Source organism: Barbatula barbatula (genome assembly GCF_947034865.1).
Source record: "Barbatula barbatula genome assembly, chromosome: 7".
In the NCBI taxonomy this organism is placed as follows: Eukaryota; Metazoa; Chordata; class Actinopteri; order Cypriniformes; family Nemacheilidae; genus Barbatula; species Barbatula barbatula.
The window spans coordinates 24,130,324-24,155,632 of NC_136770.1; the positions used below are offsets into that span (position 1 = coordinate 24,130,324).

General features: G+C 38.5%; 3 protein-coding genes across 6 annotated transcripts; all 3 read right to left on the minus strand.

Moving 5' to 3' along the window:
• Positions 1 to 344: 344 nt before the first annotated feature.
• On the minus strand, positions 345 to 14,806 carry helz2a (helicase with zinc finger 2a). Of its 3 annotated transcripts, none has more exons than XM_079460539.1 (21): positions 14,674 to 14,806; positions 13,879 to 14,075; positions 13,615 to 13,798; positions 13,399 to 13,515; positions 12,805 to 12,931; positions 12,218 to 12,629; positions 11,507 to 12,139; positions 10,597 to 11,398; positions 10,391 to 10,451; positions 6,808 to 10,264; positions 6,568 to 6,656; positions 6,201 to 6,341; positions 5,956 to 6,096; positions 5,263 to 5,407; positions 4,761 to 4,877; positions 4,440 to 4,632; positions 4,066 to 4,200; positions 3,751 to 3,963; positions 2,840 to 2,993; positions 2,383 to 2,550; positions 345 to 2,306 (listed from the first exon to the last, which is right to left on the minus strand). In XM_079460539.1, the coding sequence occupies exons 2-21, from the start codon at positions 14,055 to 14,057 to the stop codon at positions 2,158 to 2,160; spliced, it is 7,617 nt and encodes a 2,538-aa protein (XP_079316665.1). In that variant the 5' UTR covers positions 14,058 to 14,075; positions 14,674 to 14,806; the 3' UTR covers positions 345 to 2,157. The 3 variants fall into 3 exon arrangements, with proteins under 3 accessions (XP_079316665.1, XP_079316663.1, XP_079316664.1); XM_079460537.1 differs by having other exon boundaries at positions 12,218 to 12,632; positions 14,674 to 14,769; XM_079460538.1 differs by lacking the exon at positions 14,674 to 14,806 and adding an exon at positions 14,185 to 14,309 and having other exon boundaries at positions 12,218 to 12,632.
• A 596-nt stretch (positions 14,807 to 15,402) lies between these two features.
• Positions 15,403 to 20,136, minus strand: stmn3 (stathmin-like 3). The gene is made up of 5 exons (XM_079460642.1): positions 20,007 to 20,136; positions 17,985 to 18,080; positions 17,728 to 17,906; positions 17,407 to 17,598; positions 15,403 to 17,278 (listed from the first exon to the last, which is right to left on the minus strand). The coding sequence occupies exons 1-5, from the start codon at positions 20,023 to 20,025 to the stop codon at positions 17,219 to 17,221; spliced, it is 546 nt and encodes a 181-aa protein (XP_079316768.1). The 5' UTR covers positions 20,026 to 20,136; the 3' UTR covers positions 15,403 to 17,218.
• A 1,686-nt stretch (positions 20,137 to 21,822) lies between these two features.
• On the minus strand, positions 21,823 to 24,961 carry arfrp1 (ADP-ribosylation factor related protein 1). 2 transcript variants are annotated; one of them, XM_079460641.1, is made up of 8 exons: positions 24,759 to 24,961; positions 24,213 to 24,263; positions 23,523 to 23,610; positions 23,097 to 23,179; positions 22,931 to 23,012; positions 22,758 to 22,828; positions 22,547 to 22,647; positions 21,823 to 22,219 (listed from the first exon to the last, which is right to left on the minus strand). In XM_079460641.1, the coding sequence occupies exons 1-8, from the start codon at positions 24,780 to 24,782 to the stop codon at positions 22,132 to 22,134; spliced, it is 588 nt and encodes a 195-aa protein (XP_079316767.1). In that variant the 5' UTR covers positions 24,783 to 24,961; the 3' UTR covers positions 21,823 to 22,131. The 2 variants fall into 2 exon arrangements, with proteins under 2 accessions (XP_079316767.1, XP_079316766.1); XM_079460640.1 differs by lacking the exon at positions 24,759 to 24,961 and having other exon boundaries at positions 24,213 to 24,574.
• Between the last annotated feature and the right edge of the window lie 348 nt (positions 24,962 to 25,309).

The window sequence follows — 25,309 nt, forward strand, 5'->3', positions numbered from 1 at the left end:
CTCTCTCTATGTCTCTCTCTCTCTATGTCTCTCTCTCTATTCTCTCTCTCTCTCTCTATGTCTCTCTCTCTCTCTCTATGTCTCTCTCTCTATTCTCTCTCTCTCTCTCTATGTCTCTCTCTCTATTCTCTCTCTCTCTCTCTATGTCTCTCTCTCTATCTCTCTCTCTCTCTCTCTCTCTCTCTCTCTCTCTCTCTCTCTCTCTCTCTCTCTCTCTCTCTCTCTCTCTCTCTCTCTCTCTCTCTCTCTCTCTCTCTCTCTCTCTCTCTCTCTCTCTCTCTCTCTCTCTCTCTCTCTCTCTCTCTCTCTCTCTCTCTCTCTCTCAAGATTCAAGATTCAAGATTCAAGATTCAAAAAAGCTTTATTGGCATGATAAAAAAGTGTTTTACATTGCCAAAGCAGGAAGATTAAATATAAACATTCTGTATAAAATAAAATAAGAGTATCCTATATAAGAAACAATATGTACACATCAATACAGACATAAAAGTGCAAAGTATTGACAAAAGTTCTTAGTGAAAGTGACAGGATCCTGTCATAAGTGTCAGTTTGTGTGTGTTGTGTCAGTGTTGTGTGTGTTGTGTCAGTGTTGTGTTGTGTGTGTTGTGTTGTGTTGTGTCAGTGTTGTGTGTGTTGTGTCAGTGTTGTGTGTGTTGTGTTGTGTTGTCTCTCTCTCTCTCTCTCTCTCTCTCTCTCTCCCTCTGCCGTGAAACCACAGCTCTCTGCACGTCTGCAGTCTTTTTCAAACTGGCGTCTGTCTTCCCCCTTACTAACACCCCCTCTGTGTGTGAGTGCGCTCTTATGTAAATATAGTTCTACAGTTAATTTTCAATAAAGTTTTGTTTAAAAATTAAAATGTTGAAACATCGCAAAATGTTGAAATCAAGCAAGAACAAAGAAGTGTTAAGTGCCAATGTAAACTACTATCGTTAAAGGGATACTGTTCCAAAACTATTATGTTGAACACAAAGAAAGATATTTTTCCTCAATAGTGACCCAGAAATGTCGGTTGCTAACATTTATTCCAAATATCTTTCTTTGGGTTCAGCAGAACAAGGAAATGTAAACAGATTTGCAAAAACTGGGGGGAATAATGAACTTCGAAGGGTAGGCTATGGTATTCACATTTTAATAATGAATGATAAATGTTATTTAATATAAAATTATATAGCGTTTAAAGGTTGTTCATGTCCCACAACTCACACCATTAAGGTATATAACATAAGCTTATTGAATAAAAATGTGACATTATTTCAAATGGAATTGGTTAATACACATATACGATACTATAAATTCATATTTAACTGATCATTTTTACAATTTTATGAAGTGAATGTGCTTGTCCTACACTCTTGAGTCCATACAGCAACAGTTTCTATGGAAACATAAATATATACAGTATATATGCTATATAATCCAATTACTTATTACACGCACGCACGCACGCACGCACGCACGCACGCACGCACGCACGCACGCACGCACGCACGCACGCACGCACGCACGCACGCACGCACGCACGCACGCACGCACGCACGCACGCACGCACGCACGCACGCACGCACGCACGCACGCACGCACGCACGCACGCACGCACGCACGCACGCACGCACGCACACACACACACACACACACACACACACACACACACACACACACACACACACACACTTAGTCACTTCATTCAAATAGTATGGTGCCATCAGGTGGCCAAATATTAACATTGCAAGCATCTTCACTGAATATTTTACTTTGTCTTTTAAAATATTACTTGTGTGTTAACATCTGTTAACTTTATGGTCCTCTTATTATCAAAGCGAATTTAGTAAATAATACAAAATATTAACAACTAATAAATAAATAGTTAAATGTCCTTCTGGTTTCCTTGGATTACACATAATAGTTGCTTATAAAACACAAAGCTAGATAATGTAAGCTAAAGCAAAATAAATACAACTAAATCGTTAAATTATAACAGTATATATAAAATCCGTGGGTGCAAAAAAACCCACTAAATGTTTGCAGTATTCTCAAACGTTTCATTTACAAGATCTTTACAATAAAAATTTTACAGCACAAATTGGCAAAGGTAGAGATAGGTATAGTTCATAACTAATATTAAAAGATAAGAAACATGATTGTAGAAAAAGTGAGTCATCATCTGTAATTTCTCACAGGGCCTGATGCCATAGTGCGTGGTTTTTTAACCTGGATTTTGCTTGCGGGATTCACCACACATCTTTTCTTCTGATAATGATCCAGAAGGTTTCTCCATAAGGTGCTACACCTTAACAAGTTCTCATTACCTGTCGAAATACCATCATTAAAGCATTGTAATAAAGTTACTTTAATTATATTTACACACAGACAACAGGAACCTACCAATGATGCACAGGCCTTCTTTTGCTCTGGTGATGGCCACATTGAGTTGGTGAGGGTCCATGATGAATCCAAGATGCTTTGTAATCCAGGATTTAGGAGGCTGTGGCACTATATCGGACTCGGGACAAGAGCGCACAGTAGACAAGATGACATATTTCCATTCACTCCCTGTGGTTGAAAAAACAAAAGACACAGGACTTTATTTCAGTAAAATATGCAGTATATAGGATAAATGTAAAAACTAAATTACAAACCAAACACTTAAAGAGTTTCACCCCAATAGAGCTACAGCACAAGCTGGTGAATTTATTTAAATAAAAAGATTACTTCCCCACAAAATTACTGATAAAGGATTTTTTTCAGGTGGAAAATGTCTATTTTAGGCATTAGCGTTTATAAATATGTTGTGTAAGTGTACCAGCGGGTTACGACCCCAGTGCGCTTGTTCCCGTTTTACCTTGACTCTTCATGATGGTGTTGACTGTGACGTCACCCATGCCCTCGCGCCGCAGCGTCTCGCTGATATTAACCACTTGCGCGTTATACGGCGTCAAAACAGCGATGTCGTTCCGTTGGACTCCAATCCGAATCAAAAGTGTGGCGATCCGCACCTGACGAAACAACAGTGTCGTCAAAAAGAAGAACGATAATATAGAAAAATGCAGTGTATCTGAGAACAAAATACACATTTGAAGAGGCTAATGTGGAGTTTTATTTAGAAAGAAAATTGTGTATTTGCTCTCTCAAATATGCCCCTTATGGGTTTCGATTAATAGAGAACAAGCGCCCCCTTGAGGAACAGTACGTGTGAGGCGGGAAGAATTTGAACTGGAAGCGCGCGAACGCAATGCTCCCTGAAGTGGTTAACAAACTGACGATACCAGAAACGCAGGAAGAATTAACATCAACATTTTGTCTTATTTTATGCTGGATTTTAATATATTTATTTTAGTTCAACGGATGTGTCGACGGGCGAAACCAGCCGTTGATGTTTCAGGTAAGTTTTTTTAGGTTAACGCATCCAAGTTAAAATAGTTTAATTTGAACTGTATAGCTTTTACTACAGTGCAGTTTAACCATGCGTGTAGTAAATCTGTGAATATATAGACTCCTTGGTTGTACATTTTTGAAAGATATTTTACTCAAGTCATGAATGCAGTGGTCTGGTGAGAAATTCTGTATTGAGGCAGCAGGTCAGTAATCTTCACATTAGCTGTCCTGCTTCACCTCCCCAACATCCCAGTGGTGTGTTAGATTGTTTGATATACTGATGGCATACTGTTTTTATATAAGTATTGTCCTTATATTGGCAGGTATTCAAAGGCAGGGAGTATTTTTACAGACTTTGACAGCAAATCAAACTCTTACAGTTTCTTTAGCCTCTTCTTCATTTGCCTTTGAATTTTCATTCCCCTGTTCGGTTGAGACCACCAGACTTCTCTCTTTCCCTTCAACATGACCGAAGATGATAGACGTTTGGCCTAGAAGTTCACTTAGGAAAATACCCGGTTTGTGTTGTTTGAAAGTTTTTAACATATCATCGTAGAACTGCTTTGATGGAAATGCACAAATGTCTTCTTGCTGTAATAGGAACAAAAAACGTTTTTGTATTTAATTAAGTTAAATGTAATACTATGCATTACATTTAATATTAAAACCATACTAAGAGATACCATTTCTTACCATTCTGTATTGAACATCAAGCATCAATGCGTTCGCCATGTAACGTTCAAAAAGAGATTTATTCATGCCCAACCTCCCCGCGACATCACAATGGACAACAGGTTGTAGCTGCATATGGTCCCCGAGAAGAATAATCTACAACAAATATGTACATTTGTAAACTAAGAGACAATTAAAGTCGATTTTAGGATTTCATGTCTTACTTAACAGATGTAATCCCAGCTAAAAGTCATTCCAACCTGTGGACTCTCAATTGTCATAAATGTCGACAGTAAAGAGACAAAACACGCAAGAAGACTCATCGGGAGTATAATGTCATAGGTTTTGTGTTTTAGCCTATGATCATCCTCTATGATTGACAGGCAAAATCTCACCTGCTCAGGTTTATGGGCCACTAGAGGAATAAAAGCTTCCGGTTCTGTTGCCATGGCACATTCATCGATGATTATCTGTTTTAAGTCGAGCGCATCAGCTAATGCAGGTTGTGAGGCAGCCGTGCAGGTGCACAAGATGACATCGTGCTGCATTAATTCATGTTTCCGAGCCTTTTTGAAGACATCTTTGTAGCTGTGGAAAACATAGCATCTTTTCATTGCTAGGAAAACCAACAATTTCATTGCTAATAAAAGGAAACCAAAGAAATACAGAAGAATTGAGAGTACACAAAATATATGTCGTTATTAAAACTCGTATACCATTTCATTTCTTCTTTAGTGAGTTGATCTCCTCTTTGAATTTTCATATCAAAAGCCTGTATTTGTGTAGAGCATGGGTTGCTTTGCTTTCGAATCAGATGGTGGAGTGCAATGGAACTATCAAAACAACAACGATAAACATAAAGATTTCAAAGAATCCAATTTACATTGACAAACATGCACAGTGTTTATGAGGATGTGGGAGGTCTTTACGCAACACACATTTGAATTAAGATTCAGAAAGTTAAGAAATGGCTCATTCAGGCATTAAAGTTATAACATTCTGACCTGCCGATAGACACAAGTAGTCCAAACTCAGGTTATTATAAGTAGTGAATTATTATTATTCAGAATCATTTACATTTTTTTAGAATTGTATGTTTTATTTATGTTGACATGTCTTGTCTTTTTATTAATTGGAGAAATATTAAAACAGAGGTGCCGAAAACCAAACCTAGCGTTTACAAATGTATAATATTCAGTATTTTTAAACTGCAAGTACCTGAGATCTGTATTGGGTTTCTCCACTCTTTTGGATTGCCGTGACAGTTTTAGATTACTGCCTGGGTAAGGAAATTCCAACCTCTCCACCTGATCACTGTAGACTCTCAGAGGTCGAAGTTCTTTTTGAAGCATTAGTAGATGACCTACAATACATTTGCATTATTAAGTTGCTGTGATTTGACATCCATGTTAAGCTAAAATAACACTATGTAATGTTGGCTCCACTGTTTAATTATTAGCTACGAATGTTCGGAATTGCACACTGCCTAATATGCCTATTTCACCATTAAATAGTGCATATATACACTGTACAAATTGTTCAAATTATCCATATGAAACACAAAGTATCTCCTTTTTATACAATATCTCTTTTTGTCAATTTCTGAAATCAAAGTGATGGCTCGTCTGCCGCAGGATAAAACTGAAGAACTTAACACTCTCTTTAGGAAACATATATGTTGGCTCCCTCTTTTTTTGTTGTGCTTTCCAATTAATATCAGTCAATCTGCAGTTGGTTTGTTTTGATTCAAGCCATAATAACTGAAAATATATAGCTTTGTAACAATAAAAACATGATAAAAATGTTTTCTTTTAAACAGAGTTATCTTATTTTGGAACCAAACTCTTCATATATACTGTATACCTGTATAAAGCAGAAGGACAATTCAAATATAGTTTGCGAACAATGTACCTGCCACAACATCAACAGATTTATTTGAAGGTCCACAGTAGAGAATGGCTCTTTTCTTTTGAGCATTAGATGTAGGAAGTGTTTGGATTCTCTTGAGTAACCAGTACACAATATAGACACCAACAACGGTTTTTCCAGTCCCTGTGAAGATGTGCAGGAATTATTATTCAATACATGTATCTTACACCAAGGCCTAGACTCAATTATATGATCTATTAAGTATTAATATTAAGTATAACCCTTACCCGGTGGTCCTTGGATAAGAGTAAACGGGTTGACCAGGGCTTCTCTTATTGCTGTACATTGACTTTCGTTAAGACTAAATCCAGAAGGCAGGTAGTTGTTGATTTTGAATCTTGTTCTTATCCCCTGTGAGAATGTACACCCTATTGGGGGAGAGTGGTAAGGGTCATTTTTAGATAGGTACTAATTGATAATAGTGAGCAGAAGAAGTTGATATAGAGGCTAATAAGGAATAGTTCGGCCAATAGTTCTGCTCTGTGCTGCTAAGAAAAGGTTTGGACTGGAGTGATGTGATCGTAAACAGCTACAGAATAGTCATTTTTAGGTAAAAGGATTTTAAACCCAAGGTTTAAAACAAATCTGCAGTACCTCTTTCAGGGCTGATTCTCCTGCCCAGAGCAATATTTTTCACAAGTTGGTTAGCATTGGTCAGACTGTCAAGTGCATTCTCTCTGCGTCTGCAAAATAAACAAATAATAAAGCACACAAATTATTATATATGTTGTCTGTTGAAAATGTGCTTGTATTCTGAAGATACACAAGCATGAGAAAAATTTAAACAAATTGCTTAGTAAACCTATAATTTGTATGTAATGTTTTTTATCTTACACATCTGGCAGAAGCTTGGGAACTAGCTCCACTGTGAATCGCCTGCTCTCACAGAAGATCACATCTGGAATGTTTGTCATTGGCATATGGTTAATCCGAAAATGAATCTTTAAATCTTCGGATAGTTTGGATTTCTTTTCTTCAGTCGATATGATTACACCATGTGCTACCCAGATGATAGTTTGGATGTTCATTAGATCATCACACTGAGAGTTCTGCAAATATGGACTCCCTTGGCTTTTGTGAATCCTAGATCTAATACAGAGGTAACACTTCTCGAGGACAGAGTCAATACACCACTGAGCTTTTTTATTCAATGGAAGTAGAAAAAAACCCCGAAGCATTCCTGGCTGAGATGTTTCCCATTTCAATGGTACATCTTCTAAAACAATGCTCTCGTTTTCTGCCACAGCGCTGGTTACTGACTCCATTTCACAAATAGGTGCCCATGTTGCCTGGTAATCCATATATGTGTTGTATGAATTCCTTGATGAGTGGATTGCATATTTTGAAAAACACTTGATTGGATCTTTCACATGCTCCAAACAGATCTCAAATTTTGGATTCACAGCAAACAGCTGAACTGCTGGTGTCAGTAATCCTCGAATTGTGGATGTTCCTAGCTGCACCTCGACCGCATCACCTTGCTTTAATCTCAGTGACACCTCAACATAATGGCCTTTTATGGGATCAAATTTGTCTGCTCCTAAATTTTGGCCTTTGGTCAGTCTTTTCTGGAATCGTTGTACAGAAGTTGTTGAGGCAAGTTTATCAATCAAGGAAAACATAATTTCCCAATTTTCAGCCTTGAGAGCAGCTACTAGGCATTTCCAGGCCTCTGTGGAGACATATGCCATGACTGTGTTTGGATTTTGTTGTTTGACTTCAGCGTGTATGTCAGGATTGGAGAATGAATATATCCTACGCACCCATTTCAAGATGATGCTGCTGTTTGTTTCATCAACCTGTGGTTGATCTGTCAGCTGAAGGTCCCTATACATAATGTCAGTCTTTACTGGCATAGAGTCTCTGTTAAGTGGAAAAGACACTTTGAAGTATGCCCCTGAGGGAGTGAGTTCAACAATGTATGCCACTTTCCTTTCATTCTGAATCGACAGTTTTGATGCAAAATGTAGGGGATGTACTTTCTTGTCATATGCTGACTGATAGTCATTTTTTCTTGAAAATTCGAGACAAGAAAGATGGATATCATTTGATGTGTAACTGACATCTGTCTTGTCAATCACAGAATGAAGAAGACGTTGCACAATAACATCTATGTATCTTCTGATTGGAGATGAGGCCCATGTATAGCTGTCAAGATCTAAATCACAGTGCCCAATTCTTGAGGTATGCGTTGAATTTGAGCGCAAAATATACCCTCTCTGAAAGAGTTTCCTAAATGCAATAGCAATAGGAAGAAGCTGAGGATGAATGTCATCAGTTGTAATAAAGTCGATAATGCAGTAGATGTCTCTGCCCTCTGCTGCTGTCCTAAGACGTTCCAAAAGTGATACCAATATAGGAAAGGTTTCCGAAACTGTTACCTCTGGGTATGGGGTGCTGCTGTAAGCGATACCCAACCTTTGGTCTCTCATTGTGTGAGAATTAGTTTTACATGAATCAGCTTGACATGAGAGGTGAGCCGAAAGAGGAACCAAAGAAGCATTCTTGTCCAAAAGGTCTTCAACTTCAGCAAAGTTGGGCTTTTCTTGGCATCTGACTGGAGTTAGGCTTTTTGTTGTTGCATCAAACAGAAGCCGATCAGCAACCGTGTGGTTAAACATGATCATCAGCTCCTCAATCATTCTGTGGGACCGTCGTCTCCCGAGGGGAACATCTTCATCTGGAGCTTTGTAGCACCAGTCTTCTTGTTTCCTGTATTTCCTGTGTACCTCTGTAAAGTAGCTTGCTATCACAAGGCCAACTTCAAGGGTGTCAAAATGCTGAACCTTTTTAAGGATATCTTCAGCTTCATCATAAGAAAACCTCCTTTTGGAGCGAATTACAGACTTGACAAAGTATCTCCTTTTAATACAATATGTCTTTTTGTCAATTTCTGAAATCAAAGAGATGGCTCGTCTGTCACAGTCAGGCATTAAACTGAAGAACTTGACACTCAGCTCTTTAGGAAACATATATGTTGGCTCCCTCTCCGGTGAATAGAATGCAGTACACTGCTGTCTTGCATATTTGTCCACTTCACTGTCCTTGCTTACATAGCTTGCAACATCAGAAATGTGAACTCCTATTTCAAAGTGCTCTCCTAAATCCCTCACACTGATTGCATCATCAAGGTCCTCTGAAACTTCTGAATCAATGGTAAATGTTGGGAAATCTCTGAAATCTTTTCTACCACATTCAAATATTTGGAGACCTTGAAAATCTTGCATCTCTCTTTTCACAGCTGAAGGAAGTGTCCTCCTCAACTGGAACTCTATGTCAAGTACCTTCAAACCATCTTCTAGAGATTCTATTTTTGGAAAAAATCCCACAACAATTCCCAAGGGATACATGCAATCCTGTCTCCATTTAAGGACCCTTACAACAAAGAGATAATTTCTGTGTATTTCTTCATTTATTTTTATGAACCTCTGAATTGTATGGCCCTGTGGATCTCGTACTGCAATGTGATTTGGTTTGTCCTTCCAAAATGGAGTAAAGATTTTGCAAATACATAGGTTAATTGGTATCATCACCTGACTGTCATGTTTTTCAATGGTGCAGACAAATTCTTTAAGGGTATCTGCACTTTCAAGAACCTTGATTACTTTTCCCATTGGAGGATTTGACATCCCATTTATGATCTCCACTTCTACCTTGTCTCCTGGGAATGAATGTCCCATATTTTGTCGGCCCTTGATGGCAATTGTTACTACGGGGTCAATGAGTGATCTAGCATATCCTTGCCAATAGTTTTTCATGGCTAATTCGCATTTGTGCACAGAAGAGTTGTTCCGTGGAAGGGTTGAATCTCCTTCTTGGATTTGTTTGACATTATTTCTTCTCGTAAAACGTTCATTTTGTAAAACAGGAAACAAGCCTTCATCTGTCAATGGGATGTTTATGTCTTCATTTTCAAGAAGCTCTTTAAGTATTGGGTCATCTATGTTTGAAATCTCAGATGTGGTTGATTCACTATCGCTACTATCTTCATCTTCACTTCTGGAGAGCTTTGATAACTCAATGAGATCCTGTTTCCAGAAATTCTCTACAAGGTGATGGGCACTTCCCTTGAGAATGCAATGCTCTATGTATGCCATCCAGAGTCTACAGCATGTTCCAAAGTGAGAGAGTGCAGCTGCATCTCCAACTACAACTATTTGAGATTGAGCCCTTGTCATAACAGTGTTCAGCACACGTCTGTCATTGAAAAACTCGAGACAGGACAGTTTGGTCTCCAGCAGGCTATCCTTGGTGTGCACAGTGGAAATCACAATTACTCTGAATTGTTTTCCTAAAATGAGCAAAGGCAGTCATTATATTCCCTTTGGACACCTCTACATACTGTATTTCTGTTTGTAAAAATCAATACATGGCTACAATTCATGGGTACAATAATCAGTTGTGAAGTAATTCGTACCTTGCACATTTTCAGCATTCTCCACAGTGACATTGCGAAGTTTTTTTCTTATTTCATTTACCTACAACACATTTACATTTAGTCATTTGGCAGACGCTTTTATACAACACAAATGGAGCAAAAGCGTCAGGTAGATTTTTAACACATTTAGCAGGACATGATGAATTAAAGTATTGCAAAAATGCTAGTTAATTATCAATCAGTACCTGTCGACCTTGTGAAAGAACACATATTGATGCTGGATCTCGATCATGCCACTCAGTAGGCCAGTTTCTTATCATCGCTTCCACAATCTCAACAACACTTTGAATTTCTTCTGCATTGTACCAGGACATGCTTGTCGGGTCCAAATGACATTCCCCTCTCACATGATGGAACTGCAAGGCATGTTGCTTTGGATGAGAGGGCACATTTCCCCTGGCCTTAATCGCTCTCACATCTCTTTGATTGCTCATCTCATAAAAATGTTCTGATACAAAATCTACAATGTCCTTCGTAGAACGGTAGTTTTCACTGAAGATGATTCGACTTTGTTTGGCTGCGGTACTGTTATCAGCTTGGTAGTGATAGAAAAGGCGATTGAGCAGCGTGTGGTCTGAGCATTTTTCTTGTGTCACAGAAAAGAGTTTGGGTCCCATCTGCATGTGATCTCCTGCTAAAACAACATGCGTCGTCTTACCTGCCAGGCCCAGTGCCATAAGAGCTTCACACTCCAACATCTGAGAGGCTTCATCGATCAGAATGTGACTGAAGTAGTTTTCAGGGAGACTCATGCCGAGGAAAAGACGTGCCATTGAAGTTGTTGTTATTATGATTCGTTTAGAATCCAAAACAGCTTTATCTGGAAATTCAAAGTAACAACCATCCTCCGATAAATGACAGTACTGTCGTGTGATAAGATCAGTGAATTGTTGGCTCTTTTCCTTTGCTTTTATTCTCAGGGGTGTGACTTCAGGATGATCAGTTACATATTTGTGGAAGTGTCTTTCAACATAAAGATCAGCTGAGCTGCATTGAGACAAATTGAGAGAGATAATGTTAGTTAACAGGTACAGTTCTGCATTGTAAATCAAATAGAGTATCACTAGTTTCTTGGCGATGGTACATTAGATTTACCTGTTTGTGTGTGTACATATCAAGATTTTGTTCTGCGGTTGCTGCACAAGAGTCCGGGCCATATTGGCGAGGGTCATAGTTTTCCCTGTTCCAAAAGGTCCATATAGCAACAAAGGTGGCACACTGCCCGTGTTGTCCGTTGCACTCAGGATGAAGTTCATTGCAGCTTTTTGTTGCTCATTTAACTCCCCTGTGTCTGACTGGTTTGAAATATGAATGGTGCATTTTTTCAGATCAGGCAAAACCTTGTCCAGGTCTCTGAGATCGTCAATAGCCTTGTGCATCTCACAGAACCTAAGACGATTTAGATGGAATTGGATCTCCATCTCACGTTCCTGCTTATTCTGCAGAGCAAGATCAGTGCAGCATTGTTTGGAAAGCCGTAGATGGACTTTTGTCTCAGTGACAGCATCTTTTAGCAGCGCCGCCTCATAAATTGGTCCATCACTGTCTACGACTTGCACGAGAGCTTTGATAGTCTGTCTTTTCATGATGTAACCTTGAGGAGTATCAGGGGTGAGTGGGTGAGAGAGCTGCACAACAGCAAAAAGTTCACCCGGAAGGGCACATTTCAATCCAAACCAGATATCAAAGAGATTGTTCTTCAACAGCACAGACCCTTGCTTATTTAGCCTGTTGAGACATGTTGTAAGTATTGGAATCATATAAATCAGTATGTGAAAAAGCAAACTGACAAACCAATATACGTACCTGGCAAGTAGTTGACCTTCTTCATTTTCCTCCTGGTATAAAAACATGTGCACGCTCTCTTTGTAATTTTCAAGGGTAATTGTTCTGTTTATCTGAGGTTTCACAAAGAGCTTGTATTTGTTTAGCAGCGCTCTCTCTGCCTCTTCTCTTTCAGAAAAAGGCACAATCTTCATGTTTTCCTGATTCCATGGCTCAATAATTCTAACAGTACGTGTTTCACTTGGACTTTGCAGAACCTCATGGGCCGGAGTCAAGACTGGTGTTTCCTCACAACAAGGTGCCACTTTTACGTCTTTTCCAACATTGACGATAAGTTTTTGCCGTAGTACAGGTCTCATATTAAAGTCAAATATGAGCCATTGCTCGTACACACCTAGCTGGTCAGATGTGAAGGATACTGCAATTTCATATACTGCTGAAACAATTTAAACAGTTACTGTACAATATTTTAACAGGTTGATATTGTAGGTGTGCATGACCAAAGCACTAATTCTAAGCACCATTAGTAAAAGTTTGAACCAGTGTTTTTATGTAATGCAACTAAGCAGTAGTGCTAAGATTTTTTCTGTGCATTTTAAAGTCTCTACCTTTTGGATGATCTCTAGTCTGAAACCATTCACCCGTGGAATACGTCTGTTTTGTGTGGGGGTCTTTATTAAGGGTGAAAGTTGCTCCGGCATCTTGTCGGAGTAAAGCAACAACTTCTAAACGTTCCTGTAGAGATACAAGAGTGAGTAATGATGACAAAGGTGCTGCTTGACAACATAATCCAATCAGTTAATATGTTAGACTAAATGTGACCTTGGACAACAAAACAAGTCCCACGGGTCTATTTGTAGCCAACAAAACATTGCACGGGTCAAAATTATAGATTTTTCTTTTATGCTAAAAATCATTAGGATATTAAGTAAAAATACGTTCCATGAAGATATTTAGAACAAACCATAAATCAGTGGAAAGCAAAGATGATGTATACATCTTAAATATAACATCCAGGGTCACAAACATGTTTACCTTAAAATATAAGATCATTGTTGCAATAAATAGAAATGTGCTATTGTTTTATCTCTGCATTGTTCCTAAAACATGTTTAGCAACCCAGCCCTAATCATTTAAAATGTTTGCCAAAGTTTCTTTTAAATATTCAAACATTTCTATGTACTGTACGTGTTTGTACACACCTTAGACGTAATAGTAAAATTCCATGTACATGAGATCCCTATTTGCCTTACGTAAACAAAGTCTGATTCTGTGTCACAGGTGACTGTGATGTCAGGTGTGTCAAGGATGTCGCTCACCTGCAGACGCAAATAAAGCAGTTCAGCTCGAGTTCAAAGTTATTTCCTCATAAACACATGACATTGTACATTGATTATTAAGCTTTATTGACCACTTACAATCCTCTCTTTATCCTTGCTGTGCCTATATTCCTCTAGAAAGTGGTCTTGATAGGACAGCAGACCCTGCTCGGCTGCATCCTGAGCTCTTTTACGAGCGGCCTTGATTCTTTTTTTCCATTCCTTAAGTTCATCTTTACTGTGAGCCTTCAAGCAGTTATCTCCGTACTCGCATGCCTGGGATCTGAGACCGAAAATCACCATTACTCTTTAATCTTTGATTCATGCAAACATCTCTGGACTTTATATAGAGTAGACAGATACCTATCACATAGTTTCAAGTCTTTATAGGATTGTGCTGGACAGCGGTGCTTCCATTGAGAGGCTGTATCTTCAAAGATCTGTTTCCTGTGCTCGACAGTAAAACAGTGGTTCATTAACTCCTCCTCCGTGTTAAAGTTCTGGCTGCATATCTTGCAGAACGTCAGTCCGGTGAGAGCCATGATTTAGAGATGAGATTCCTATGAAATGAAAGCAAAACTTTTATAAATAGCTAAATTCAAAGAAAGAGTTATATATCATTATTAGTATCTATAATTCACTTTTAATACAAAGCATCAATAATCTTACCTGAGAAAAGATGTTTATAACTACAGGATAATATATTTAGTTTTTTTCTAATTATATCTCCCTATTTCCTAAACAATATGTTTTGTTTCTGTTGTTTGAAACTTACAGACTTGCTTCCTCTTTATCCGTAACATCTTAGAAGTTTTTTAAAAACATGAACAGAATTAGAAAAACTAAGTTTAAGACAACACGGTATGCATGTGAGGTTTCTGGAAAAAGAAGATCTGTGCCAAACCACAAGATTCACATTTTATAAACAACAATGTACAACTTTGAACTGGCGTTGGTGCTCAAGGTTCAAGCTAAACACGGCACAATTGACATGAAATACATTGGGACTGTCATGTATTTGCTAGCATTTTACTATCTTTCACATTTTAACCACATTACCTTATTCACAAAACATTTAGTTAATAAAATCAATAAACATCTGTGCATTTTAGGTTTGGGTCTTTAATAAAGACTAAATATGACAAGCAGCATTCGTACCTTTATCATTTCCAGGGATAAAATAATCTGATACATTATTGTTCTCCGGTGTCGGTGGACGTCACGGTTGCTGTCACTGAGACGTGTGAGATGTGTTCAAGCATTTAAAAGATATTGCTCAGCAACACGGACTAAGCCCCTCCCTCTGTGTTATGAATAAGATCACAGTGTACTTCAAAACAAATGCGAATCCAGCGTTAGGTTTCAGTTTCATTTTTGAGGAAGTGCAAAGGATATTATCATCTGCCACTACGCAGAGATCGATCCCCAAATTCCCATCATATGTTAAACTTCATACTTTTATCGGCACGAATTGCTCTTTGAAAAACGAATTGTATAATGTATGTTGTAAATTACTACAGTAAGCAGAGAATTTGTTCAAGAAGCACAAAAGAAAGAGAAATACATGTGGTCCTTATAGCTGTAAGCCCTAGTCACAGATCGCAAATGATGAATAAAACAATAGAAAAGCACAAAAGCTTTAATGTCGCCTAAAAGCCTTACCCTGACCACATTCTTTAAATGCCACAATAATTACATTCAGACGCCACTAACACAACACATGTGTATGACTTTCAACTTAGGAATGTTAATATAGTTTATTCTATCAAGATCAAATGATCTGAGATCTACATTTTATTATATTTAATGTATTTTATCTACAACAACATGGAATTGTAATATTTAAAGGAGATTAGTGAGAGCAACTTCGAAACAATGACCATGTTTATCTGCAAAAAACAGTTTTAATTACCTCTCAATTACAGCTGTAATGACCTGGACACTGTTTCACATGAGGACACAAACATGCAAACTTGTCCTCATTTTACCGTCATTTATCTTATCAGCAGCACCTATAATGAGTTTATAATGGAAACACAGCCACACAGAAACTGCAACGTCAGCAATCCTCTCTATACCAGATCAGAAACCTATTGCATAAGTAACACTGGATTTCTGTCATGTAATAAAGGGTGATAAAACATTTGTTTTAAGTCAACATAACATTAGCTGGCATTATAATATCCAGCAGATAAACAGTGACTCATTGGGTGTGCTCATTGGTTTCTATTATTGTCTTTAAAAATGACATAAACATCCTTACAAACCTGTTATGCTTTAATCGTGTTATTCTGTATTGTTTTCAGTATTCAGCAGGTAGCAGAAATACAAACCACAACAAAGCTGCCAACCCTGAAGCTAAGCTGCCAGAATAAATATTGTGAAGAAATGTCCTATAAAGTACAAAGCAAATTTGAGGTTTGTTTTAGTCAGTCGTTCATCACACCTGTAAGTGCGTCAAAGTGATCTATCCTTGTATTATCTACTGGCGATTGGTATTAACACAGCAGGTTTGCACATGACAAAACCATCTGGTCTGGTATTATTTATTTATTTTCACAGGGTGATAAACCATATGGCCCAAAGTATTTTTGCACCTCTTTCACACATTGACAGCCACTGTTACTGAAATCATGACTTGAATCAAAACGCCATACAATGACATGAATGAGCCCAACCCATCACCCAGCATCACCTGAGCTGATGGATGCTTAATGGAAGCACATCCCTGTGCCTGTGTTCCAACAACTACTGACATACTGGAGTAAATACTGGACAGAACACATTGCTTCATTTCAACCCAACTGCTGGGTTGTTTCCACTCATGGTTGGGTAATCGGCCCAGCAATCGACTTAAATATATCCATTGAGGAATTTAACCCAGCAGTATGTTCTGTCCAATATTTACCCAGCATGGGTCAAAAACAACCCAGCACTTTTTGGAATGTTGTGTTTCTTCCAAGAATTGTTTATTATTGTTTACACGAGACCGTTTTCAACTAAAAACAGAAAACGTTTGATGCGTTTTGGCTGTTCATTTACATGACAAAAATGTTTTGGGGGATTGAAAAAGGTAATTTTGACAACAGGTCTCAAAGTGCAAGTTTTTAAAAACGACTGCGTTATCGTGTCCGTGTAAACTTTTCCAAATAAACTAAAAACACACCGACAAAGTATAATAAAAGTGCTTTTAGCTTAAAACAGGCCAGGGTATGCGTATGTGTGCAAGCACGTAGTGTTTCTTTACGGCGCAACATCGCAGTCCACTGGCCTGGCATGCATAGTACAGCGTTTTTTATTAGTTTGCTCGGATCCGTGTGAATGCAGATCAAACTTAAAAAAATCGTGTAAACGTACTCTAAAATGTAATCTGTCAAACCTTGCTCGCACAGTCTACATACAATATGTATTGACCTTTTTTTCTATTGGAGGAGCCATGGTTTTGGAGAACGCTCTAAAGGGAACTTACTTTCTGAAATTGTCTAAGCTACCTTTAATGCTCACATTTTGAAATAAACATGTTTGGGTGTCCATACACTTTGGGTCATATAGTGAATGTGATCTTTTGTTACATGCTTAGGGATTTCCAATGGGGAAAACTGACAGGTGAGTCCGGTTCGAGAACTTGAAAACAGTGTGACCAAACGGTGCCGTTGTCCAAATGCAGTCATGATTAAATGGACTTGTTTCAGACTGTGCGTCCTTATCCAGACAGCTCATTGTGAAGTTCCTTGTTCCTGCGAACTTCTGCAGCATGGATCTCCTAAAACAGAGAAGAAATCAGAGTCAAAGAGTGAAGAGAAAATGAATGATGTCATTATTAGATTCACCAGTTGTGTGAGAGGCCTCGCTGAAAGAGGAAAAGGTTTTTACATTATTACTAAAACAGACCTTCTGTCTCAGACGCTGTTTGAGAGCGTTAAGACGGGCTGTGCGGTTTTCCTCCGTCTGCTCCATCTTGTGGTTGAGTTTCTCTTCTGTTGTCTTGCTGTAGTTGTTGTTGACCTCCTGGGCCTTGTGGAGCACCTCCTTCTCACGGTCCCGTTTCTCGGCCAACTGCTGGAGGATCTGCTTCTCCTGCCACTGCAAGAGCGATGATGTCACAATAACGCTCAAAACATCAGCAATGTGCACTGACAAATAAAGTACCATGACTTTACTATAGTACATACATTCAGTGGATTACAATAATTCTATGTAACATCCTCTCACCTTTCGTCTTTCTTCGGCTGCCTGTAATTTCCTCTGCAGTTCCCTCAGTAAAGTCTCCTTCTTCTGGGGTGGTAACGCCGGGGTCAGGGGTCTCTCTGGAGACGGCTCAGTCGGACTCTTGAGGATGACCTCAAACGCCTGACCAGAAGCTCGCTTATTCAGCGACTTCACCTCTATATCTGTGATAGAAGGAGGAGAATAAATGTGTGAGATACTTTATCGGTTACCAAAAAGCACCGGGTTTGGTGAGCTCATACCTTCAAACTGCCCGAATGTGTTTGCGTGAGGTTGAGAATACAAACAAGAGCAGATGAGAGACAACATGGACAGCTCTCTCAACTTCTCAGAGTAACCTGCAGAAGACAAGATAAAGAAAAATGTGAAATCGAGTATTTTAAACGATAAAGTCTGTGGGCCGTAATAAGCTGTAATGTTGGCACAGTCTTACAGCAAATCGTAACTATTTTATGAGGTCGCTAATTTGTATGTCATTTGTTTTTTAGTACGTTTTGCTTTCGCCCAGTATAAAATCTGGTTTAGAGATGGACCAATATTGCTTTTTTCCAATCATCGTACACACACAAATTCATACAAAAATCGCCAGTTTGTAAAATAGTTGTTTTCCTGCAATATAGGTTTGGCGAAACTGGACTAGGTTGTCAGTATTCAAATCCTGAGTCACGTTTAAAAAAAAATGTATCTTTAAGAGGTATCTTTACCTCACACAGCATCACAGATCAGATAACCAATCAGCAGTCAGACAGCCGCCCTTAACAAACCGATTTATGCTTTATTGATCTGATAGGCCCAGGACAAGCACCCATTTCCTCACTATCTTCAGATGGCATTGTGTCCAGCATTATGTCCATCAGCAGATTTTAATGGCATAACTGAAGCATGACACAATGCTTTGTTGTCACGGGAACATGACAGCTGAAGGTAATGAGGAAATTACTTCGCTTCCTTTGCCAAGTGCATTCCAAACGTCTCCATAATGGCACGTAAATGCCTTGTTCACTCCAAAGGGTAAACTCCAAGGGCTCCGCCCTTCGAAGGAGTAAGGCATAGGAATAATAACTATAATTGGAATGTTGCCCATGACAGTTCCGTACAAACACACGTACCTTTACACCCCTAATGGACTGCTATTACTATTTGTATGTACAATACGGGTGGAGTTAAGTGGTGTGTGTATACAAAATAGAAAAGGGATTGAGTTCATTACAGTGGCTCATAGTGTTTGTTTCTCCCTTGAGCTCTTTGTATTGTATGTGTGTGCATGTATTAATCAGTCATGTGTTCGGCTTAAAGGGTAAACTTCACAATGAACCCAAAGACTATTATAATTCATATCATGCATCGCGGGCGCTGGTCATTAGATAAACCCAGAGACCTTGCCGAGATCATGATATGTGGTTGATCAAGTCGACTCATTCCAAACCTGTCTGACTTTCTTTCTTCAGCAGAACAAAAAAGAAGATATCCTGAAGAACTTTGAACATTTAAACCTGTTTATAAACACAAACCACAGAGACATTTCTCGTCTTTTGTGTTCAACAGAAGAAAGCGTCACGTACAGTTTTAGAAAACATGAGGATGAATAAAAGACAGAATTTTCATTTTTGGACGAACTCACTAAACATGCTAAAGTTTATTCAGAGAGTTGTCATGACGGATGTAGTCCATCTGTTGATACATATATTTATATAGATTTACCCGACCTTGCACATGACATTTTAGCATCAATGCATGTCTAAAGCTTTGAAACAGGAAACACTATAATTAATGTTTAATATATTTAATATTTCCGACAAACAGTGCTTTGTATAGAAAAAGATGAAGATAGTTACCCAAGGGTGTGACACACCTATTATGGGTCCTTCATCCTTTTTTTTCCGTAGTATTGACGGATTTGTTACTGCACCAAATGAACCCGTGTGGATTTTATATCAGAAAATCTGCAGTTATGCAGCACGCACACACAGACACAGTGATGCTTAAAAATATTTATTCCTGTGATTTCTCCAGTTATCCTTCAGTTCACCTCTACTGTGCAGAGACCGGTGCCACAAGGCAATATTATCACTATCGTCTGATCTCAGAAAAAAGAAATCTGTGCTATTACCATCAATGTCATGTTAAAGGACCTCCGCCCCAACACACACACACATCTACAACAAGATTCACATTAAATATGCTGTTATATTCCAAATAAAACCCTACCTACAATAATGTATACTGTTAAACTATAGAGATGATTGTAAAAGCTTCAGGCATACCTGAAATTGTGCTGCTCATAGTGATGCTGGAGGCGGGCGGATGCTGAGCAGAGATGAACCGAATGAACCTCAGAAGAGTGATGCACAGCAGGGGAGGAGAGAGAGAGGGAAAAATGCATGCAGACAGAAGAGATGTGGAGGGGTGTTGAGAGAGAGAGAGAGAGAGAGAGAGAGAGAGAGAGAGAGAGAGAAATAGAAACAAGAGGTGGTGATGCAGTCATTCTGTTTGATCAAAAGAAACAAATAAATAAACAGAGCGAAACGACAATAAGAAAGTGATAAAATAAAGAGCATTTTTGCTGCTCCCACACACACACGAACAGATATTTTGATACCTTTAAAACAATGTTACAATCTTTATAGATTGATCATTTGTGCTGTCAGGGAATGTGCCATTTAACTTAAAGTAATAATTGCATTTACTAATGTTACTTGATGACCAGAGTATAAACATGTGAAAGGGTGAACAAAACCGTTCCGTACAGCCACACTTAAAAACGAACATCAATACATTAAATATATAAAAGGTAAAGACACATTTGAAAATGTGGATTTAGTTCAACAATATAATTTGCGAAATAATCAAACAATAATCTATTGCCAATGAAAACAAAAAGAAATAGTCATTTTAAAGTGTGACCAGGGTGTCAAAATACTTTTACGCAGGATGCTGTATGTGGTTAATATTTAATGAGACCTATTTATTCAGAGTATTGTTGTCTGTGAGCAGTATTGATTTCTCGGGTGATGTATTGAGCTCAGATCTGTGACAAGCCCTCAACGCTCCATCGTTTCCGATCAGTTATTGATCCAGGAGTGACACTGGAATAAATGAAATGGATCAAGCTTGACAATTCTGGTGGGAATTAAAGTAAAACAAATTGAAAGGTAAACATGTTAGTTCGTCACAGCACATCATTTTTTAATTAACAACAAACCCGCCTATGGTTTATCTATCCCACATCTATTCCTATCAACAATCTATTTATTCTCTTCCATAAGCATAAACCAAACAAAAAAGTGAAGTTTATACCTAAAGCATAAGGGGGTTAGAAACTTGCAGTGTAAACATGAGACTGGGGTTTTATTCAAGAGTAAATGTAGAGTTATGAAAGTCTTCATACACAATTCATGCCTGTGCTGAAGTGTTGCGTGCCGGGACAAACTCCGCTGCTCTCTCACAACATCAGCACAAGACAGCCGCTTCATTAAAGACAATTCAGGTCATCTGTCTCAGCCAATCACACGCAGAGGATTTCCATCCTCTCCAGAACTATCTGCAACGGCCACTCCTGTGGAAAAACAAAGTGTTCATAGAGCCTAATATAATCAAAGTTATTAGTATTTTAAAGTGAGACAGACTAACCAATATCAGTATTGCATTGATCGTGCATCCTGACAGTATTCCGGAATTCTTGTATTGGGTTGTCATTGGATTTGATCATCATATTAGCTCTTTCACAAACACATCCGAACATTCGGCAGGTGGAGTGAATCGGTTTTAAGTGTCTGAGGATTTACTCCGCTATAATCACATGCATTTCTTAAGAAACACTTATTGCTTCTCCGGTGTAAAATGCATTCGGCTCAGATAACAGTAAATCAATAACATGATAGAATAAAGTGTTTCCTGCAGTCGCTTGCGGGGGGTCGGAAAAACATCTGTTGGGTGAATGAAATCCAGTGGCACACAAATGATCTCATTTCCATCTCTGCTTTTTATTATAGAATAGTTCTCAAAAATCGTTCAAGCGCAATCACAGGAATGTCTTCGAGTTCTTCAAACAGAGTTTAGTGTAAAATGAAATTGCAAGTGTATATTTTAGTTAGAATAAAAATCATTTATTCGATTGTGCAAAACCAAAGCAGATTCACTTGTTTTCAACTTCATTGTGTTTAATAGACCAATGAATCGCGAGAGAAAATACCTGTAACCATGTGTCAGCTTAAAATACAAATATGACATTAATATCGCACACCGACTGTTCCAGTACCACTCAAATATAAAGTCACGTTTCTTCTATATCTTCTGTGAGGTGGCAAGTTGAACTACTGTAGATTCATCAAGTCTCTGAATTTACAGGAAAGCACTTCAGATACCTATACCTCACCCCGCAGGGTTGGTCTATGTAATGTCTTTTAGTCTGGGTGGGCGATGAATGTTCCGGATCACACATTTGACCATCCATTCAATTCCCTCGTCCACCCCTTCCCTGAAAGACACAAGAGAAAACTGACATTATGACCTTACAATGACTAAAAACTCAATTCTAAATATTTAAGTTTTTTTCTTATCTTAACAGATCAAAACATAATTTCACTCAAACAGCAGTTACACCGTAATTAGTCTATATTACCCAAATCAATGCAACTTTTTAAATAATCATTGGTTTTCAGTACAACTGCACACTGCTCTTTCTGTATTTTTAATAACAGCACATCATTTTCTTATTCTTTGCTCAGAATGCTTGTACAAAGCAGGCTGCACCTTTCCATCCAGATCACTGAATAATTGATGTGCTGAAGGAAGTCACACATACCCTGATAAAGCACAGCAGGGCTGAACCAAACAGTCACGTTTACCGATTTTGGGAGCACAGTCGCTGAACGTTGTTTTGATGTCAGGAACAGAGAGACAGTTCTGAGACACAAATCAAGAAGAAACCCATCACACTTTTGACTTTCTCTGTTGTCAAAGCGTAAGATGCGTGACTTTAAAACGTAAATGTCCATGTGTGTTGTACTTCATACCTCCACATCTTGTTTGTTTGCCAGCACAAGAAGAGGAACACCTTCAAGAGTCTCGCTGCTGATCATCTTTTCTGAAAGAGCAAAACTTGTTTCACATCAGATGTTGAAATATGTCTATGTCTATGTAAAGGACAGATCAGTTGGTTTAGCATGTTAAAAGAAAGAAAATGTACCGAAAGCATTCTTTGACTCGCCAAGTCTCCTCTCATCAGTGGAGTCGATGACATAAATGACACCGTGAGATTCTGCATAGTACTGAAACACCACAAAAACAACACAATAAGATAAAATCAAGATTTGTTTTCCCCAGAAAATCACGTGATGAATGTGACTGATCACCTTATCCCAGAGAGACTGTAATTCCTCCTGCCCTCCCAGATCCCAAAACATCAGCCGGGCTTTTCCCACATCAATAGTGCCAACTGAGAAAATAGACATCACAAAATTTGTATTTGATGTAACATTTTTATTTCTATGTTCCTCCAAACAATTACAGGATAGCAGGAATAAACAATATGCAATAAGAAAAGTCAATATACACTACAAATAAGGGGATAAACAAAGTGCAATAAAAGCATTAAGAATATTTAATAATTGTATAATTAAAAAATGTATTGTCATGCAGGTAATGATCAAATAACAAATGTAAAGTGGTGATAAAGTGACAATCCATATCACATAATGAAGAGTGCGTACGGACGTCCAAAGTGAAAGTTTTTATTCATTTTATAAGATTTCATTAGTTTCACGGCATATATTACTCACTGTTGAGGCCCACTGTGGTCGTGATCTTTGACAGATTCATTCCTTTGTAATTCTTGCTGAACTTTGTCTTTGTCTGTTCCAGAAAGGTCTGTACAAGAAATCACAAACAAAAGTCAAGACAGCCGGCATTACAGAGATCAAAGTGCTTTTACTACATGGGCAGAATGAAGATCTCCACATGTCTTCAATCTCAATGTCCTCAATACTTGAAGCACACTTTCCTCCAATTTCCAAACACTATATTTTCATTTCTGCTTGTTATTTATCAATGTTTGTTTTGCTTTATTTCACATTTCTGTGTCATCTCGAGGCCCTCTTGGATGTTAGTCGGGGCCGCCATCTATTGGACCCCTGTTAAGTATTAGCTATGGTAAACTGCACTACCTTTTACTGTACTTTTCTGATGCATACTACATCAATCTGAATATTGTAGTACTTACTATTGTAAAAAACGCATATCTAGGAATTTAACTACAGTTCACGGCAGTAAACAGTATGTTTGGTAGATGGAAATGTCATCATAACAGTGACATCATCACAGCATTTGGGAGGTTTCTCATATCGAGTCAAACTCTAGTACGTTCACTAAATAAACAGCATCATAACATTTTGTGAGCAAGTGATGACGTCTGGATGCTAAATGATATAACTGCACTGTATAAGGAGTTTAACTAACATTACGAGTCTTACCGTTTTTCCAGCATTGTCCAGTCCGAGGATGAGGATGCAGTATTCATCCTTCTGAAAGACATATTTATACAGACCCGATAATAAAGTGTACATGCTCGAGTCAGGGCTGTTTACCAGCTAGCATTACATCCGTCTGCAGTTAGCTTAGCCTAATTGCTAACTGACACAAACGCTGAACGACTCTCCGGTGAGGACTAGAATATATAACAAACTCGATTAAACGACCGCATGTAAAGTCAAAGGTCAATGTGAAATATTAAGAGTGGTCTGGTGTCCAGTATTTTCAGTCCATGCTCATAAAAGACTTTCGACTTCCTGTGTCAACCGATCGACGAGTGACATCGAAGTGCCCAGCACGGCTCACGAAACGATCTCGCGATACTTCGATGTCACTCGTCGATCGGTCTACGCAAGCGCGGCGTGAGGTCGAACACGTAAACACTTGGGAAATTACTGAGTATTATGGGATTATCATTGTGAAAAAATACCGCGACAAAATATATTACACGTAAAAGTCTACTTTAGATGTTTGATGCTGTTCTTTACCTTAAAGGAGTCATGATATGTCATGGCTAAAAAAATATTATTGTTTGTTTAAGATGTAATTCAATGTGTAAACACGATTTAAGGTTAAAAACGCTGTTTTTACACATACTGTGCATGTTTTTATCTCCTCTTTTCCCCCGCCTCTCTAAAACGCACAGATTTTAGCTCATCGATCTGAAATGCCAGGTGTGCTATGATTGGCCAGTTAACCAGTGTGTAGTGATTGGTCGAATACTGCAAGCGTGACGGAAATGTTACGCCTCTTACCATATTTGGAACATCAGGTTCCTCTTTGATTGTACTGACAGGTACGCCCACCTTACGCGCATATACATTTGGGCGGTCTTAATCAAATCATAACACGAACTGACGTAGATGTGTGGGGGTGTGGTTACACGAGGCGTTTCAGGCAGGTCTGGGTGAGCATTCGCTTTTAGATAGAATGCATCTTTGTTCTGACACTTTAATTTATGCGATTTTCCGTGTCTAATACATGCATGGGCAACTTATAACACACCAAAGACAAAGAAAACACGTATTCGTGCCATATG

Coding starts and splice junctions, on each gene's coding strand:
- helz2a (XM_079460537.1), bottom strand. CDS start 14,057: ATGGCTCTCACCGGACTGACGTTCTGCAAGATATGCAGCCAGAACTTT. Junction 4,878..5,262: donor AAACCCAATACAGATCTCAG/GTACTTGCAGTT, acceptor TTGTTTTGATAG/TTCCATTGCACTCCACCATC. Junction 4,201..4,439: donor TGGCCCATAAACCTGAGCAG/GTGAGATTTTGC, acceptor TATTTGTTGTAG/ATTATTCTTCTCGGGGACCA.
- stmn3 (XM_079460642.1), bottom strand. Junction 17,907..17,984: donor CACATTCGGGCAGTTTGAAG/GTATGAGCTCAC, acceptor CTTCTATCACAG/ATATAGAGGTGAAGTCGCTG. Junction 17,599..17,727: donor CAGCCGAAGAAAGACGAAAG/GTGAGAGGATGT, acceptor TCGCTCTTGCAG/TGGCAGGAGAAGCAGATCCT.
- arfrp1 (XM_079460640.1), bottom strand. CDS start 24,305: ATGTACACTTTATTATCGGGTCTGTATAAATATGTCTTTCAGAAGGAT. Junction 23,013..23,096: donor TACAGTCTCTCTGGGATAAG/GTGATCAGTCAC, acceptor GTGGTGTTTCAG/TACTATGCAGAATCTCACGG. Junction 22,648..22,757: donor CAAACAAACAAGATGTGGAG/GTATGAAGTACA, acceptor TTTGTGTCTCAG/AACTGTCTCTCTGTTCCTGA.